Below are 18518 nucleotides of genomic sequence, written 5' to 3'. Positions count from 1 at the left end.
TTTCTAGTTTCCACCGGTTGCTATTACCGACTCTAGTAAAAGCGCCATTTTTGTGGTACGTAATATTTCAACGGGCCTACCCACAAATCTGTATCGTTTCCAGAAAAGTCAGTACACCCCTGCCCAGAAATACAACGTTTTGACGCCAAAACGATCACTTTGCTTGCTAGTGTGTGCGTGCATAGTTGACGGTTGGCGCAACACACGCACACTACCGAATATCTTCCGTGTGTACGTAGAAAAACGTTCAGATTTTCCGCGAGTGCCACAGAAGAGTCGTCCAGCTAGCCAGAGAGAATCGCGTTCCGGTGTCGTCCGTCCAGCAGCGAAGATTCATTCGATTGCTAGCATTTTCCGCGACTGGTAGCAAAAACCCGTTCGTTCGTTCGCTGCGCGTTCAGTGTGACTTTTATAATAGATTGTAGTGAGGTGATTGGGGCCGATTGATTCGATTAATACCGTGTTTTCAGGGTAGATGTGCAAAAGGTTGGATTTTCATTAGAGGCTAGTGAAAAGGGACGCCGGAATTTTCTTCGGCGATTGAACCATTGTTCGTGACGCATTGCTACATGTGTAGAAAAAAAAAGAATCGGGATTAATATTTTGCGTATCGTGTCCTGTGAGAGTGTGTATGTGTGAGTGTGTGTGGGTGCGAGTCAGGCAGCACATGTGTGAAAAAAAATTAGTGGATATTCATTCTTTTCGACGACGACAGCTAGCAGTAGGAGCTATTAGGGGAGGAGACGGGTGTTGATCTAATTTTTTGTTCACGCTGATTCGCGACGGTAGTAGATTCTGATCAGACGTGAAAAAGGGTGTGCTTGTGTGTTGAAACTTGAGGGAAAGAATTTTCATCGCCTTTTTGGTTCAGTGTGGAGGAATTCCGGATTCGTCGAAGTAAACCGCGATTTTCCGTGCGCCTTCCATCCGATCTGACAGATGGTGAAACTTGTTATTCTTTTGGGTTAAATTGAGAAAATAAATATAAATTAGGTACGAGTGTGTTGACGGCGCGGGGGTGGATTCGCGAAATTTTCTGCCAGCTGTTGCCATCCGGGACTGAGCGTGATCGGTCGGTCTCAAGTGCAGGAGGGTTTAGACCTATTTATTCTGCACTATAAAAGGGAAGATCTGCTGTGATTGTATGTCAATCATTATCACCAAAGTGTTAACAGTGTGTGTGCCTGTGTCTGTCGCGCTATCCAGTTCCCGAACAACTCCCCAGAAAAGGCATTCGATTCGAAGTGCGAAAAGTGACTGCCACGGAAGGCAGAAATTTTTCAAGTGAAAAATTAAAGAATAAACATACGACGGCGCGATGGAGCGCACTTCTCTCTAGTAGAGTCACACACATCCAGGGCGAATAGCAACAACATTCACACCCCACATCTCGGACGTACCAACCGAAGTAGAAGAGTGGCTTTTCGGGTTCGATCGCGCCGCCACACATTCAGTCAGTCAGCCAGTCAGTGTGTGAAAGGAGGATACAGTTATTAATAAACATCGCGGAGCGGTTCGGTTGTTTTTTTTTCTCTGCTTCAATTTTCAATCTTTTTCCCTTGTTTTTTTCTCTAGCCAAAAATTTCATCGGATCGGATCGGAACAAGTCTCGGTTCTTTCTGACCGACCGACGATCGCAAGAGCAGCCAGCAGCGAGTTCTAGTGCGTGCTTTTGCCGTGGTAGTGCGCGAGAAGATTTTCACGCGAAATTCGAGTGAGTGAGTGAAGAAAATTGCCCCCAAAAGAAGATAAAAGTGTTGGTCGGTGGAAGACGGTTGACGTCAGCAAGTTTTTGTAGTGGGAGAAAAACAAGTCCGAGCGCTTCCAGAGCGGAACTAATCTATTCTTGACGATCATAAACCGACGACGACCGTCAAGTCGGCGAAGAGGCGCATCAGTTTTTGATCAAGTTACTACTACCAATACCTACTAAAACACTAGTAGCAGCTAATTATAAGCGCCAGTGACCAGCGAGCGGAACGAATAAAGAAAAGGCCGAACAATGTCCGACTACGATCTGGACGTGGATAACCTGATACAGCGGCTGCTGGAAGGTAGGATTGAACGTTTCACTTCCCTCCTCATCTATCTCTCTATAACTGAATCATTTACTACTAACACATTATGCATAGAAAGTCGAGTAACACTAAACAATATCACGTTCTGATTTTCTATTTTTGTTTTGGTTTGGACCTATTTTCGGAACGGCGATAAGAGGAAGTTATTTTCGGTTTTAATTGTTTTCCTCTTTCAATGACGAAATCTGGCTGAAATCGTAAATTTGAATCCCATTCGTTTCCCTCACCTTTCTTCTTGTAATCTACGTGCTAAGTCATCACCAGCATAAAAAAATAACAACATAGCAGCAGCAGACGCGGAACAAGGGGGGAAAGAGCATCAACAATGCTTTCATCCCCAAATGCGTTTTGTCAAAAAAAAAACTACACTCAAAAAATTTATTACGTATCTAGTGGATGAAATCCATGTGAATTCCACATAGCTTTCCTTTGCAGCTAAATCCCTCCACAAAATCACATGAATATTATGAAGCCGATGAAATTCATATGAAAAGAAATCATATAAAGTTAATGTTATCACATAAATGTTATGTGAAATTCAGATGAATTCCATTAATTTTGACTAAGGATGAAAATCATGTGCGTTTCCAATGGCAGTTACATGAAAACTATTTTCGGTGTAGTAACGGATCCCTCTCCCCCTGTAAGGTATGTGCTGAAGTGTAAACTGTTCTCGAAATGTTCGTTGCAGTTCGAATGATTTGTATGTATGTTAAACATAAAAGCTGAGATTTTCAATCGAAGTCATAAGTAATTCGTTTGGGAGACCATCGACAGCTTGTAAAATTTTCTCCCAGGATTTTTGCCTTAAATTACATTTGAAAAATCAAGTTTATAAAAAGTTTCTGACGAAATTTAGCCTATGGCATGTAGAAGTTTTTGATCTAGACTGTGTTTTACGAGAAGGTACTGGGGGTAAAATGAAAATCTTAAATTACGACCGTCACGAAAAGGTGTTAGGTTTTGAACGCTTATAACTTTGTCATTTATTGATGAAATTTAAATCCAAATATACCAATCGATAGGAACTAACTCTACGAATCTTCTAAATAACATACTTTTCCAATTTTCCATAATAAAAACATGAACAATTTAATATAAAAAGTGATAATTTTGTTACTGTTTTCATGGAATAAATGTTTTTTCTAACCGTCGTCTAGGTTCAAGTATTTAGTCATGATCGAGTATTGCTTGATTGTGCATCGTTCTACTTAAACCTATAAATGAGCGCTGCTGTCGCGCCTCCGCTCATTTTCGCATAGGACTATGATGCTTACATTTAACAGGTGGAGATCCTGTATTGTATACAAGCTTTTGCTCTGATTTTGAAAATGAATATCTGAATCCTCTCAAATTTCAATTAATGTTGTACTGAGCACCTTATTGGAAACCAAACGTTTGATTTACGAAAAACCACTTTTACTGTATTTTAAATCAATATCAAGAAAAATGCACGAGAAAATCATTAAACAGCTTAACGTAGTTTAAGTCAACCATGCGGTCGTGTCTTGTACACAACCCCACCACTCGACACAGATGGCATTTTTTTTTTCTCTGTGTGCCCCAAGTGTGCCGCAGCTGTGCCGGTAGTACCGATCATTGTACCGACTGTATTTTTTAGTGAATTGTGAACAATTGGGTATGCTTGGCAACCCAGTATTTCTGACAGTTCGAATGTTTTGAAACGGATTCGAAGCAGCACGAGACTGGAATTGCTACGAAACTTTGCTTCAATATCGACTGCTTGCTAGTGGAATTGATAAGGACTGTGGAGGACAATAGTGGCATGAAGAATAACAACGTGAAAGTAGGTAGTAGGAAAGTAGGTTGCGAGATCATGAAGTGACTGGACACTACCACATTGTTGCTTCAAGTTCGAGGAAATTCGTAGAGAACGATGAAAAGCGATTGTGTGGGAAGTATTAACACCTCCCACAATCATAAATTTCGTTTGTGATAAAAGCAATAGTCAAAGATGCCCCCGGGAAAAGTGATCGTCTGATAGGATTGTACCCCTACCAAATCAAATTAAACTTTTTCTGCGGAAGTATCTTTGCGGAACGCCTTGCTCCAGCATTGTGATCTGCGATCGACAAACGCGTTGACCAACACGCATACCTCGTTCCCCAACCCTACTCAGTTTTTCCAGCTCAGTTTAGTTTTATTTTCCTGTAAATATATAATCATACACTGGAGTCGCTTTTTACGCGGTTTTTTTTTACGCGGATTTCGGAATTTACGCGGTTTTTTTTTACGCGGATTCCGGAATTTACGCGGTTTTTTTTTACGCGGATTTTGGTTTTTTTTTACGCGGATTTCAGAATTTACGCGGTATATCGCTTTTTACGCGGTTTTTTCTTACACGGTTTTTTTTTTACTCGGTTTTTTTTTACGCGGATTTCGGAATTTACGCGGTTTTTTTTTACGCGGATTCCGGAATTTACGCGGTTTTTTTTTACGCGGGACGTATCACCCGCGTAAAAAGCGACTCCAGTGTATTTTTTTACGATTGAAAAACGATGAATACTGTTTCCAACTTGGCTTTAATGTGAAAATGTTTCTGAACGATTCCAATTCAGTTGTTTGAGACACTTTTTGTTTCTGCAAGTCAACCGGAATGTAAACAATGATAGTAATATAGCAGTGTTGCTAGTTTTGTTTAAATGTTATGAAAATTTCTGACCATGGCCAATGAGTCGTGTAGCCTTTCGGCGGCTCTCTCTCTCTCTCTCTCTCTCTCTCTCTCTCTCTCTCTCTCTCTCTCTCTCTCTCTCTCTCTCTCTCTCTCTCTCTCTCTCTCTCGTTGATAGCTCGGCTACAACACGTTTCCTGACGTATTTCTAGTATTGGAAGTTAGCAAACCTGGAAAACTGTGAAAAACTCGGTATTATTGCAATTCATAATTTTTTGTCACAATTTTTCATAAGTCATTTTGTTGCAAGATATAAACCAAATATATCATGATAGGATATTGGAGGCGAACCAGCCTAAGGCTGAAAGCCTCCTAAATAAAGCTAAATTAATTAATTAATCATGATAGGTTTTGGGCAGAATGCAGCCCAAAAAATGCTGGATGCAGTTCAATATACTTCTTTCCTTTATTTAATGGCGGTCTCTGTTCCGCAATCTAGGGCCAATCACCGACGGACATCGATTGCCATCCATTGACGGCAATCGAATGTGCAGGAAGGCAGCTTCCACTCCTACGTAGGATATCGCATCTATTTATTCAAACACACATGGGTCAGGACCAACGGATGTACTTCCCTTCCGAAGGAAGACGTGACCAGAGATTTTTATGCCTCAAAAATCCCACCGACCTCGGCTGGGATTGAATCCAGACCCATTAGGGTGAGAAAGCAGCCACGCTTACCACTACACCACCGACGCCGGCTGAAGTTCATTATAATCACAAATGATTCAATATGAAGAGATTTGATCTACCGCACAGTGCGTGTTGCTTCAAGACTGTTTTTGAACACTTCTCTGCCACTATGTGACTCTATCGCCCTGAGTCAGGGATGCCAGATTTGAAGACATGACTAAGAGAGCCAAACAAATAAAATCCAAGAGTGAAAATTTTCTCTTACGAGCTCAATCTCTCAGACAGACAAAATATAGTACCTAATACTGAAAAAATGTTGGAACCCTTCTCTAATAAAAAAAGTACCATATCTGTACTGTTCCACAAACGGTTTTGATGATACCCTGAACACGTCGTTAAGAAAAATAACCATACAAATTTTATTAGTGTGAGTTTTGCAATTAGATTTCCCATCCAGCATCGAAGATTTACAAGCATTTTTGTCCTCGAATATGTAAGAAAGGAGAGACTCCGGATGTTAATCTAACTACATATCTAGATAGAGCTGGAATTAAGGCGTAACAGCTTTTGTTAACAATGGCTTCTCTCGTTGATTTTTAGAAATTTATGCCACGCCTACACAAACCAACATATCCATCTGGTAGGGGAAGTCTTCCCCTACTTGATGGTGATGTCGATTTGCCAGGGCGAGCCATGACTTTCGAGAAATCATCGAGAGAAGTCATTGTTTACAAAAGCTCTATTTAGACATATAAAGGAACCATACATGTTTTGACCGCACTGCCCTCTGTTAACAGTTATCGGAACTAAGTGTATGCGTAATTTCTTATAGATATCACCGTTAAGAACAGCAATGACATCGGAAGGAAAATTAACGCAGAAGCATGATAACATAATTCATTTTGTGGATTGTTCTGCAGAGAATTCAAGAATGCAATAATATGTTTGCTAAGCTCATTTCAGAGGCAAGTTTAAAATAACAGGAATGAGTCTTAAGAATATCTTTGAACGCAGAAACAAATGCATGATCTACGAAAATACTGCTGTTGTAGTTATAATCTATTAAACCCAATTTAACGTAGTGGCTTCATGTATGATGTATGTATGATAATTCAAGAACAACATGTGAAAGGGGCATACAAGCTTTTTGTAAACAAACCTTCTTATACCCTTTTCTCGCCACCCATATGACACCAACGCAAACCATCATCATCATCGGGTAGGGGAATCTTTACCCTTCCCGATGATGTTGTTGGTTTGCGTGGGCAACTCTCGGTTGGCGAGAAAAGGGCCTACATAGGTTTGTTTACAAAAAGCTTGTATGCCCTTTTCACATGTGGCTCTTGAATTGTGTCTACCATCATTGTAGCACGGAAACTCCTCACTGTTTGATTTGATCAACCTCTGATTGTCCTCAACATGTCACTGTATGAAGGGCCAAAAACGGTTTTGGTGAATCGATAGGAACATTCACCTATACGCCTCCACGGGATGATAGAGAATCTCCTTCCAGCCACATGATCATACAATTGGTCAAAAAACGAGCCGTCGATCAGAAGGATACCCCAATGAGTGTTAAGAAGAGCCTGCCCTTTTTCCACGAGATGTTAACAACAGGGAGTTGACAATGTCACCCTCCCCATCCAAATCGCTTCAATTGGGTGTGCTGGTGGTCCCTCCCCTTCCCCTTTATTGGTTCATATAATATAATGTTTTATATGCATATGCTATCATTTTATGAAAGTGTATGTATACCATAATGGTCAGCAAACCGGTAAATATCAGGGAATTTGAAAAGTTACCGGGAAAAACCCGGGAATTCGGCGAGAGAACCGGGAAAAATAAATTAACCATACCAAAGGAACAAATTTTTACACCAGAATTTCGGAATAAACCATTAAAACAGAGTGATCCTTTGCCAAATGAATGTCTTGCTCTATTTGCCGCATAATTTATTCAGTTTCCCGCTCAGCAATATTGCAAATTGTCGTTTCAATTGCAGATGTAAAGTGCATGGTCCTTAAAAGAAAATATTGAAGTAGCTGGACTTTTGAAACAAAAATTTGTAAATCCAAAACTGAATTATTCTTTTCCGGGGTTTAAATTTTCCGTTGTTCAAAATTCTTATGATATGAATTCTGCTCTGAATTATCTTGAAATTGTTCTGAAATAAACCAAAAAACACTCTGCGTAATAATTACTGTTGAATTCTTTTTGGAATTTCCTTGCAACCCCTTCTAAGAATTTAATTGGAATCTTTCTTAAAATTCTCTTGAGCCTATCCGGAGACTTTGATTCCTTTGAAAATCTTTGACTCCGTTCAAAACAGCAGAAATTTTTCGAAATTTTATTTAGAAACCCCTTGAAGTATTTTAAAGAATTTCTTTGTTGAAGTGCTGTGATGAATCATTCGCACTAGGGTTGAAATTATTGCCATAACACTCTTAGAACTCTGTTTCTGGTTGAATTCTGTTCATAATTCTCTTAGAGTACTTCTTAAAATTCATCTGTCATTTTCCTCACGATCTCCATACAAATCTCCTCAGAATCACGTAGTAATTTTCCGTAAGGTTTTGTTATTCACAACTCCTTTTTAAATCTTCTAAAATTACCTAACAATTTAATTTAGAACTTGCATTCTTCTCCACAGAAATTCATCTAACATTTCTAAGGATTTCTTGTCAGAATAATTCTGGAATTCTGCTCAGAACTTCTCCTTTGGGAATCCTTCTCAATATTTGTTTGAAATCAACACTTTGAATTCTTTTAAATTTTACTAAAGATTCCAGGATTTGTCCACTAGATTCTATAGATTGTTCTGTAATTTGTTATAACCCTTAAAATGCTTCCAAGTCTCAGAGCGTGACAATTATGACTCCACGACTCATAAGTATGATTTTTTTTCAAATCTGTGATCTTGAAAATGTTTCAAAATCTCACATTTTTATATTTTTTCTCCAAATCTTGCATCACAAAGATTGTTATTAATCACAAATTTTGGAAAAAAAAAGTTCTAGTTTCAGACTCTACACAAATTTTAAAGCCCCAGAATATTGGCAATCTTCTTAAATCTCTTGTTTATCCTTTCAGTAAATTCCTTTCAGCACGTTCTTAAAAATGCGTTCAATTTCGGTTTTTTGTTGAATATTAACAACGGGAATTTCAAAATGAAAATTCACTGGCCACCCTGATATACGTTACCTTTGATGATGAAGTAACTTACCTAGCTGATAACCATCTTCCTTCTTGTCTTTTGTTGGCCTTCTTGTAGGTGGTTGGCCTAAAGTCTCCTATCCTCTGATGGGATTGCCATCTTAGTTGTAGTTTCCGGGGAAGAGCATTTCTTATTCAGCCGCTGGATGCCAGTCAGACGCTTTTTGAGTCGCACCTCCGTGGTGGATAGACGCTCGGAGACGAAGCATTTCTTCTACCGCCTGCCAACATTGCCCAGGCTACGGCACCCAGCTGTGTTCATGTTTCAGCTGGTAGTCGTTTGTAATCATATGACTCGAGGAGTCGTGAGGTAGGGACTAGTGAGGATCGGAGCTCGAAATCACTCTCCTTCCAGGTTGTCAACTCACCATTTTGTAGCCCTATTCAACCTAGTGGCTTCATTAGCTTAAATGTATATCGCACAACCAGTAAACTTTACAAAACTCCGGGAAAAACAGAACAAAATTAAAATTGCTATTTGATGTTCATCAGGTATAACGTAATCAAAAAGAAATTATTTAAATCACCTCAAAAGTTCTTCATAGGAGATTCCATTCAGAGATTAGAAGATTTTATTGAATGGAATTTTGTGTTCCAGGACAACAAAATGAGTTTATTTCAAAATCATTTACTATTTACTAGTCAAAAGTCACTATTGGCCACTATTTCCGTAATTTTAGTCTCTAAATTCACTACTATGATATCGCACCAGCACTACCAGCCCTGGAAAACGTGATTTTTGTGAACAAAATCACGGGTAGGAAACAAGATCAGTGCTTTGAAGCAGAATCTATTTTCAAGTAAAGGTTGAACACGAAGAAATTCGAACACATTAAAAACGCTGCCATTAAGGCATTTTTTGAGTAGCATTTTTGAACATTTCACTGAATCGCGCTAAGAGTGTATAGAATCACAGTACACATTGGTTGTCAGGATAAGTTTATTTGCTTGCATCATGGCTTCACCCGAGCAAGCACGTCGCTATTCGATCGTACACACTCGAAACGGAAATCCCGGTCTATCCGCTCCTGGAAGTTTTCGATCAAAATCCTGGGCAGGAATGTTATACCTCCGTTGACCGGTGCCCCAAAAGAATGTAAAATCAAAAAGGACTCGACTTCTAGGGGAAAAAAGTTTCTTGTCTGGCAAGCAATCTGCAGCTGAAAATCGAATCCTTCGTTACTTCTGGGACCATGATCAAGCAAATTTACCAGGAGGAGTGCCTACGGAAGAGACTAACTGCCTTTTCTGGAGCAGCATGAGGTGGATCGCCTATTCTGGCCGGACTTGGCAAGCTGCCACTACTCAAATTCCACCAAACAGTGGTACAGTGAAAATGGCATCACAGTGGTTCCCAAGGAGATGAATCCGGCCAATTGAGGTATACTGGTCAAGCGGAAATGGAATTTGGCAGTCAAACTAGTGGGAACAGGGCTCGTGCAAAATATGATGGGCCGTGTACGAAGGAAAGTTCGAGCAATGGCTTATAGTAAGAAGGAAGACTGGAACAATGGTCTTACAATAAGCATAATACCTACAAATGTATAGCTGTTACATTGAACTATGAAAAATAAAACGCCTCACACGCCGCGCAGAATAGGAAAGTTCTTATAATTTGCTTGTTTTTCAACAGTCTGGCACTTCAAAGATCGACAATGTTTGGCTAGAATTCTAAAGAAATTTTTAGCTCGAGAGATAATTTCAATGGGTTCCTAATAAATATTAGGGAATTTTAAGGAGAACCCTTGCAACATTCTCAGAAGAATTTTAACAAAGTTCTGAGGAAATTTTCAGGAGTGTTCAGGAAAATTATTAGAAAACTTCAACAGCAGGTCGGAGGTGAATTTCAAAAGGATTCTGAAAAATGCTTTTAGATATCTCTGAAGAAATTACCAAAGGAACAGTAATGAATATAGCAAGAGCAGTGGCGTCCCGTAACCTCACTTTTTATCTGTGCACCAACTTTCAAAATCAGATTTAATGCCATATTCATACTCGAAACGGTTGAAAATTACACTTGATCTTCTAGTTTACTCGATGTCTATCCATTGCAAGCAATATTTTGATAATTGTTTATGTTTTGAGAGTTGGTGCACAGGTAGATTGAGGTTAAGGAAACGCCACTGAGCAAGAGTATTTAATGCATACAATGGACTGAAGTGCGAGGTTTCATGAGAATACCAACAATACTGTAGAGTGAATTTCAAAAAAGTAAATGGTGAAAGTTTGAAGGGAGTTCCAATTATAGTCCAAATTGTTTCTAGTGTGTCAGAAATTTTACTTGTGAATATATATATATTTTTAAATCATCAACAAAATAAAATGGTCGATTTTTGCGACTTTTGTGAACTTTATTCCAGACTGGGATGGTCTAAAAATAATATGTTTCACATCGAAGATGCATCACACATATCAAAACGGCCAGGCCTACTGTGCAGCATTTAAGGGCAAGATGATTCAGAAAACATCGGGCCTGTTTAAATCGAAGATTTAAACACGATGCTTCAGAATCCAATAAATTGATGAAACGTGGACCGACGTACGTTCCGATTTTGGTAATTATATGATTGGTTGGTCGTTGGAAGCATCAAAGCTAGAACGGTTAAGTGATGCATACATTTTCTTCTGACGGTTGGGGCATGAGCACTAACTCTTGTCCTAACATTTTATGACTTATGGCTATAGCGCCATTACTCGCTTTCTGAAAAGAGAAGAGGGAAAGGAAAAGGAGAAGGACAAAGAGAAAAGGATTATGAACAAGGACTAAAATGTGATCCTTTGATTACTGGAAATGCCTGATTCCCTAGTTTGAAGTTGTCTAGACTAGGGTTCGTTGGTAGATCTTATACCAGTAACGCACCACAAAAAGGTGATCTCCCAACGTTACTGGTTTGAAAAGATAAAAAACTACAAGGTACAGCCCTATGGGGTTGTACGCAATGGTGACGTAGGACTACGTGGTCTTATATAATAAATCTCATTTGCAGGAGCTTGCGTTATGTATAGGAATAGGAATTTGAGCGGGGTTCTCTCTGTTTATCCTCTTTAGTAGACGCGCCTGACAAAGATGGCCTACAGCGACTCACGAAGAGCTACTGATTCCGGCTTCTTCCTCCTTCTATGGTTGCTCATGTGTGCTGTAGTTCGCTATTTGCAGGAAGCCTTTCGTGGTGCACTGGAGAACACCATCCCTAACCACGCGGTGATTGAATAAACACCGTATGGTGAGACCGGATTGTATTCAACTTTGAAATCTGTGTTAGAGAAATCGCTTTTCGCAGGCAATCGGTGATAATTTTAATTATCATAGCAACAGTTGCACATTCGTTCAATTTTCAATAGTGACATTCTGAGAAATGATAATGTCTTTATTTTAGCAGATGCGAAGGAAGGAATATTTCTGATCGATTGATGATAAAATTATTGAAATTGGCCCAGGGGTAGCTGAGTTATTAACGTTCAAAATCTTTCATTATTATGTTACATGTTCCATTTTCGGTTTTCACAAAGTGTACCCCCATATAGTAATCAAAGATGTAGTCCTACGTCAAAATTACAACATGGAACGAACTCACCAAGTTTAGCCAATTGAACCTGAAGGCTGCCTGACATGTGTTGATGTAGAAGTCCAAATTGTAGACGAACCTTGACGAAGATCAACATGAACTATTCCGGTTTATGGTAGTTGCGCGAAATGTCTTCCTTCGATTTGAGATAAACAAATGTTCGGATGTATGTAGTCGATTTTTGATGTGCATTGGCAAGTCAGGCTTGGGAACAGCTTCTCAGCGGCAAATAATAGGGACCTAGAATAAGGAACTAGAAATTGTCTCCTGGGCCTGGTTATGGCCAGATCAGCAACCGATTATAGATAAAAAAAAACTCCACGGAAAAAAACAAACGTTAGGTTCGAACACACGCACAGCCTACTCTCCTATTGGTTTCTCTTGTGAAAATAAAATTCAAATATCGAGCAGAACATGAGTTCGTAACCTTAAAAAATCTATTCTTTGGATCTTAATATCTTGCAAACTTAAGATTCCTTAAACAATTCTTAAAACCAATGTATTGATTTTCCACCCAGGATAATTATTCATTCTGGTTGTCTTCCTAATGTTATTGAGCATGATTCTCGTCATGTTTACCAATAATTTGAATGAGATAATGTGACTAAGAAAATTCGTGGGAAATTAAAAAAAAATGTCGTGAGGGCTTTCTAGGGAAATTAAAAAGAGCTATATTCCGCGTCTGCTATGACTCAAATTTATGTCAAAATTGACACTGGTATATGTCACTCTCAAAGTACCTAAATTAACATGATTTTTTCTAAGTGTGTATAGTTTTGAAAGGTTCTAGTACCCTGGATACATTATTTCCAGATTTTTTTGCCACCGCCCCTAATTTGAAACCTTACTTATGCAAATCAACCTTTACAGTATTAAAAAAAACATGAGGGTAAATTCTAGGCCACAATTCAAAACTGCTAGGGGAATTTACGTATTCTCGGCAACCTAAGCAGCGACCATCTTTCTATCTGTCTAACTGTCTATCTGTCGAAAGAATTGTCAAAACTGTTTTGATACGCACTTACAAAGCTCCAATCTTCTCTAGTGAGAGCGACTATTGTGGGCAACATCTTTTTATTCGGCAACCTTTCTATTTGAGCTGCGTGTTAAACAGCTGTGCTTTCATCGGTAACTCGAAATCAGCCCTGCATTTTTTAGTGCGTGTGTTTCATTTCAAGAAAACCCTGCTAGATTGCTTTTTCTCAGTGGTAAAAATATAATCAAATTGAAGCTGAAAGCCTAAATAATCGTTTGAAAGCATTCAACGAAGTGTTTTCGTAAGAAAATTCAGTGAAATTAGCATTTCAATTTAGGTTACCGAAAATAGTCTGTCATACCGAAGCCGTAATTTACCCTATGCATTTAAAACAAAATCAAAGAATTACTCATGTTTTGCAAGTCACTTTTCGGCCATTCCGGTAACTTTTTTTTATCGAGCTAAGTCACTTTTTTATACCATTTGGTCACTGCTCAAGTCAATCGCTCAACAGAGTGAAATTTGAATGTGAACTATTTATTATCTTAATTATTTTGGGAACAGTTTTCACGCCAGCCATCCACCCGTCTTTATTGTTATTTTGGTGTACTTCTTTCCTCAATCCAGTTCTTCTTTTCTCTTCATCGACTACTACACTCTTTTCTAATGCCATTCCATTCCAAGCACTGCTGCTGTTGCGCCTCTATATAGCGCTCTCGCCCGTGAAGTAACTGTTTTTCTTCGTCTTCTTTTCATTTGGATGATTCCCTTCCTCCTCAACTTGCACCGTCTATGAGTTTGTGTGCGTGCGTGTGTGTCATACCCCTCCACCGCGCGTCCAACCCAATCCATTTAATCCATATGATGATGATACACAAAAGAGTCGTCACCGTCGTCGTCTCCCATCTCTTTTAAAACAATCGCTTTTCTCCTATCCGCAAGAGATTTTTTTTATTGTACCTACATTTTTTTATCTAGGTGATATTCTACCCTTGCGTCTCCCTCTCACCCATTTTCTCGCTTGATCATCCACGCTCATCTCAAAGCTGCCGCACATTCGCGCGCGTTCAGCCAATTATTTAATCCCATTCATTTCACCGCTGCCGGTCGCGTTTTATCGAGTTACCGTTGTTGTTGTTGCTGCTGCTATTGTGATTGTTATTGCTTGCGTTCTTCTCCATTTTTGTTTTCCACTTCTTCATTATCGGATCGAGTCGCGAGAAATTAAGTCAGTAAGTTGCAAGATAACGCAGCTACCAGTCAACCAGTTGCAATGAGAGGCCCTCTCCGTGTTTCCCCTGAGTGTTACGGATGGGTGTGTTTTGTGGTGGATTCGGTATTTCCTCCTTTCGTTTCTTGTTTGTTTTATTTGGTTTCGGAAACAGTGTAACTCTATCCATCTTGGTTGCTGGTGGAGGAACGCCTCTCTCGGATCGCTACACGTGTTTTTTTTCATTAAATTAGTCATGATTACAATGAATTTCCAACCTCAAAAAAAAAAAAAAATGTCACATCATCTGGAATTGATCCCCGACCATCGGCGTGACCGCTGGTCACGCTTACCACTAGACCGATTTCACGCATTTTGTTTTCGTGGCGTATTCCCATCGTAATTGACTTACAAACACATCGATTCGTTTTGCTACAAGCATTTCATCCGTAAATCGTCCCCAAATGGCAAACGAATGCGAATTTGTTCCACTTTCTTGCAATAATACACCACCGCAACAGACAAAGTTGTTCTCCGCCTTGCGAGTTGGCGGGGCTTAATTACCGTCAGCTGTCAATATGGATCGTTTTAATTAACGCTTCCAAGTCTCTCTCTCTGTAACCTCGTTGGAACACGATGGATGACACAATGAACGAGGGACTAGAATGTTGTGCACATCTCATCTCATTTCGGTATGGTAGCAGTAATGTGACACGAAGGTATGAAAAAAAAAAACAGTCGAGGTGGGTCATAAACAGTGGAACTAGACTTGACTTCATTTTCTGGATCCTTGAGTGCCGAGAAAATGGGTGGTCTTTGCGGTTGCGATGGGTTTCAGGTGCAGATGCGATTTGTCTATAAATTATAGTCAAGTACAGTTGTTGGTGTGTTTCAGTAAAATGGGCCAGAAAAAGACGACTGATCAAATAGAACGCTGCTGTTTTCGGAAAGGTTTTTCAGCGATGCTGCAAGTCCTGTTGTCATCTGAAAATTGCGTGAAATTGGGAATTCGAAATCAACGGGAAAATTAATTAGTTCGAAGATCTTCCAGAGAGTTACATACAATAGCGTCGTGTAACCTCACTTTTTACCAGTGCACCAACTTTAGAAGCGTGTTATCTAGCAGGGCGATTTGCCAGTTGTTGCACAGCGTGTTGTTATTTAGCGAAAAAAATATTTATTTGACGTTTATAATTAACTTTATGAACGAGAGATCTTCAGTCCCATTGACTTTACAACAATTGAAGGAACTGTACAAAAGTTCTGAGAAATGAAAGGAAATGCTGAAAATTTCAGCGAAGCTTCATAAACAAACTGCGGGAATATACGAGAAGTTTAGATCCTGAAAATATGGGGAACTTATTGGAAGCTTTAAGAACCACTTCTGTTAGCTTCTGAGAAACTGCACGAACTTTTAAGAAGTGCCTTGACTGTCAGAGTACTTCACCGGTGCCAAGAGTACTTCAGAAATAAAGAGAACTAGATAACAGTTGTGAAAACTTTTAATAAGTTTCAAGTACCTCAGAAAAGCTTGATCTAGAGATATTTGGAGAATTTCAGAGATCTTAAGGGTAGTTCCTATAACTTTAGCCCATACTTTTGGCGCAGTTTAAAAACCTATAAGAGTGAGTTTAGCCAAATTCAGGATGGCCATGATGCGCTATACAAAAAATCGAGAACTCTTAAGATATACTGAGAATATCAGGGAAGTACGGATACCTTGAGAGAGTTTCAGAGAACTTCAGGGATGTCCAGATAAGTTCAGGGAAAATTTGTGATTTAAGGCTATAAAACTTAAGGAAAATTGTGGAAAAGTCAAGGTAATTTTATGAACTTCCGTTTAGTTGTGAGCTCTTATAAAAAATGCTGATAGCAATCTAGAGAATTTGACCGGAATTCAGAAATCTTTTTGGCAGTTTTAATAACATCGAGAATGTCTAGACTATTGATGAATTTATGAATTAGTGTCGATAAGGACAGTTCCACGAACTTCAGAAAAATGTTGAGAACTTCAGTGAAAATCATAGAACTATATTAATTATTCCATTTCATTCCACCAACATTGCGCGAGTAAATTTAATCAATTGTTACGGGAGTTAAAGAATGTATTTCAGAAGAACTTCGAAAACTTCACAGAAAAGCACAGGGATCTTCAGAAACATTTCGAGAACTTCATAGTAGTCTATGAAACTTAAGGAAAGATTCAAAAACTTCAGAAACTATCATGGAGATCAGCAAAATGCGAGAGCATTTCAAAGAAGCTTAGTAAGCTCCAAAAAAGGGGCATTTCACGGCAAGTTCAGTTCCATTAGTTTCAGAAAATTAATGGGATATTAAGAAGTTTCCAGATTTTCATAGAATTTCAGAGATGTTAAGAAGATTGAGATTTTCACTTAAGTTCAGAAGTTCGCGGATGCATCAACATGTTTAGGACAGTTCAATTAAAATCAGGGCAGTACAACAACCTTCATGAGAACTTCAAAAACTTAAGGAAAGTTAAGGAAATAACAGAGAACCTCAAAGCAGTTCCGTTAGCATTAAATAAATTACATAAATTTAACGAACTTAAGTGAATTGTTAAAACTTCAGAGAAGTTTTCGATGATCGTTAGGAAAATGTTTATGCAGCCTAAAAAAGTTTAGGAAAGATTAAACATGAGAAGTATTGTGAGCATCAGGCTAGTTTCTCAAACTCAGAACTGCCTTGAAAGCAGAATGCATTTGATGTTTTTCTCAGAGATTTTTTAATAGAACTCCCTTTGCATGAGGTCCTTAGATATTAAAATTAAATTCTATGATCCCTTAGAACTGGAATTTCACTCCATATTCTTGAAAACTTCTTGAAATATTATAACTTTTAAGTCCAGAATTTCAAAAACTTGCCAAATTAAAAGTAGCCTTTCAAGTTTCTGAGTTTTTTTTTAAATTTATTTGTTACTGAAGATAAGTCAAGATTGGATGAACTGTAAGTCACTATTTGGTCACTTATTTCTTCAACATGGTCACTAAATTCACTATTTTGGAAAGCATTGATCGCTACCAGCCCTGCAATTGAATTCTATTTATTATTGCAAGTACCTAATTAATTAGGGGTAGATTTAAAAGAGGATTTGGATTCTAAAAATATTTCCAGGCTTCTTCCGAAAAGAATGCCCAGAGGAATTTAATTTGGGGGGGGTTATAATTCCCAAGAAATTCTGAGAATAGTTTCAAGGTTATTTCGAGAATAGTACCAACGGCTGTTCGGAGAAGAAGAGAATTCCAAGTGAATTTCAAAAAAAAAAACTTATTACAATTCTGTCAGTGGCGTCGTGTAACCTCACTTTTTACCTGTTAAACAACGTTGAAAACGTTATTCAGGGTCATTTTCACATTCAAATCAGTTTCAAAAGACACAGGGTCTTCTAGTTTCACCGATTTGTATTAATAGAAAAATTGTTTTCTTTGTTTACGTTTTGAGAGTTGTTGAACAGGTAGATTGAGGTTAGGGCGACGCCACTGAATTCTGAACAGATTTTGAAGACGTTTCAGAGGCGAATTGCATAGTGGGGAATTTCAAGATTTTTTTCGTGTGCTCTACAGGGGATTTTGGGACTATTATAAAGAAAATTTAGAGTGTATGTCAGAGAGAATCTCGTGTTCATTTTAGGGCAGTTCGGAAATCAGCTTTGTAAAGGGAATCTGCGGAGGTGGCTGGGTTCGATTACCGGTCCGGTCTAGGAATTTCTCGGGTAGGTAAATTTCTCGGCATAGAGTATGATTGTACTTGTCACACAATTATACTAATGCACAAATGGTACAGGCATCGAAAGCTCCCAATTAATAACTGTCCCATCTGCATTGATCAATTCTCTTTCGTTAAAAACTCAGCTGCAAAACCTTTCACTGTTGCATTTGACGTTTTGGACGCTACATAAGAACCTCCTTTAACAAACTATGTGATCAAATTAGCGCGATATCTGTTTCCATAGCAGTGGTTATCAAAAGAGAAACTCAATAAAGAGAATCGATCAAAGCAGATAGGACCATTTGAAATGTTCATCGAGATTTGTGCTCTTGAAATTTCGAGGTGATAGTAAGATAATTCAGAAATAAGGTTTCCACCTTATGGTGCAGCACCCTGGACATACTTTCCTTCACAGGATGTCACC

General features: G+C 38.8%; 1 protein-coding gene across 7 annotated transcripts in view; it reads left to right on the top strand.

Moving 5' to 3' along the window:
* Window positions 1–287: 287 nt before the first annotated feature.
* LOC135710101 (serine/threonine-protein phosphatase PP1-beta catalytic subunit) overlaps window positions 288–18518 on the top strand; it is a 204401-nt gene continuing 186170 nt past the window's right edge. The window contains exons 1-2 of one of the 7 annotated variants that reach the window (XM_065232579.1): window positions 288–429; window positions 1576–2054. In XM_065232579.1, coding sequence (XP_065088651.1) covers window positions 2003–2054 — 52 coding nt within the window. In that variant the 5' untranslated portion in view covers window positions 288–429; window positions 1576–2002. Of the gene's footprint in view, window positions 487–643; window positions 786–815; window positions 943–1575; window positions 2055–18518 lie in introns of those variants that run through there. The other 6 variants (XM_065232580.1, XM_065232578.1, XM_065232585.1 and 3 more) reach the window with 6 other exon arrangements.

This window comes from Ochlerotatus camptorhynchus, unplaced genomic scaffold, assembly GCF_037179485.1.
Source record: "Ochlerotatus camptorhynchus isolate MF236.1 unplaced genomic scaffold, CSIRO-AGI_Acam_v1.1 ptg000370l, whole genome shotgun sequence".
In the NCBI taxonomy this organism is placed as follows: domain Eukaryota; kingdom Metazoa; phylum Arthropoda; class Insecta; order Diptera; family Culicidae; genus Ochlerotatus; species Ochlerotatus camptorhynchus.
The sequence above is the reverse complement of the archived record's forward strand: the minus strand, read 5'-3'. Positions and strand labels throughout refer to the sequence as shown.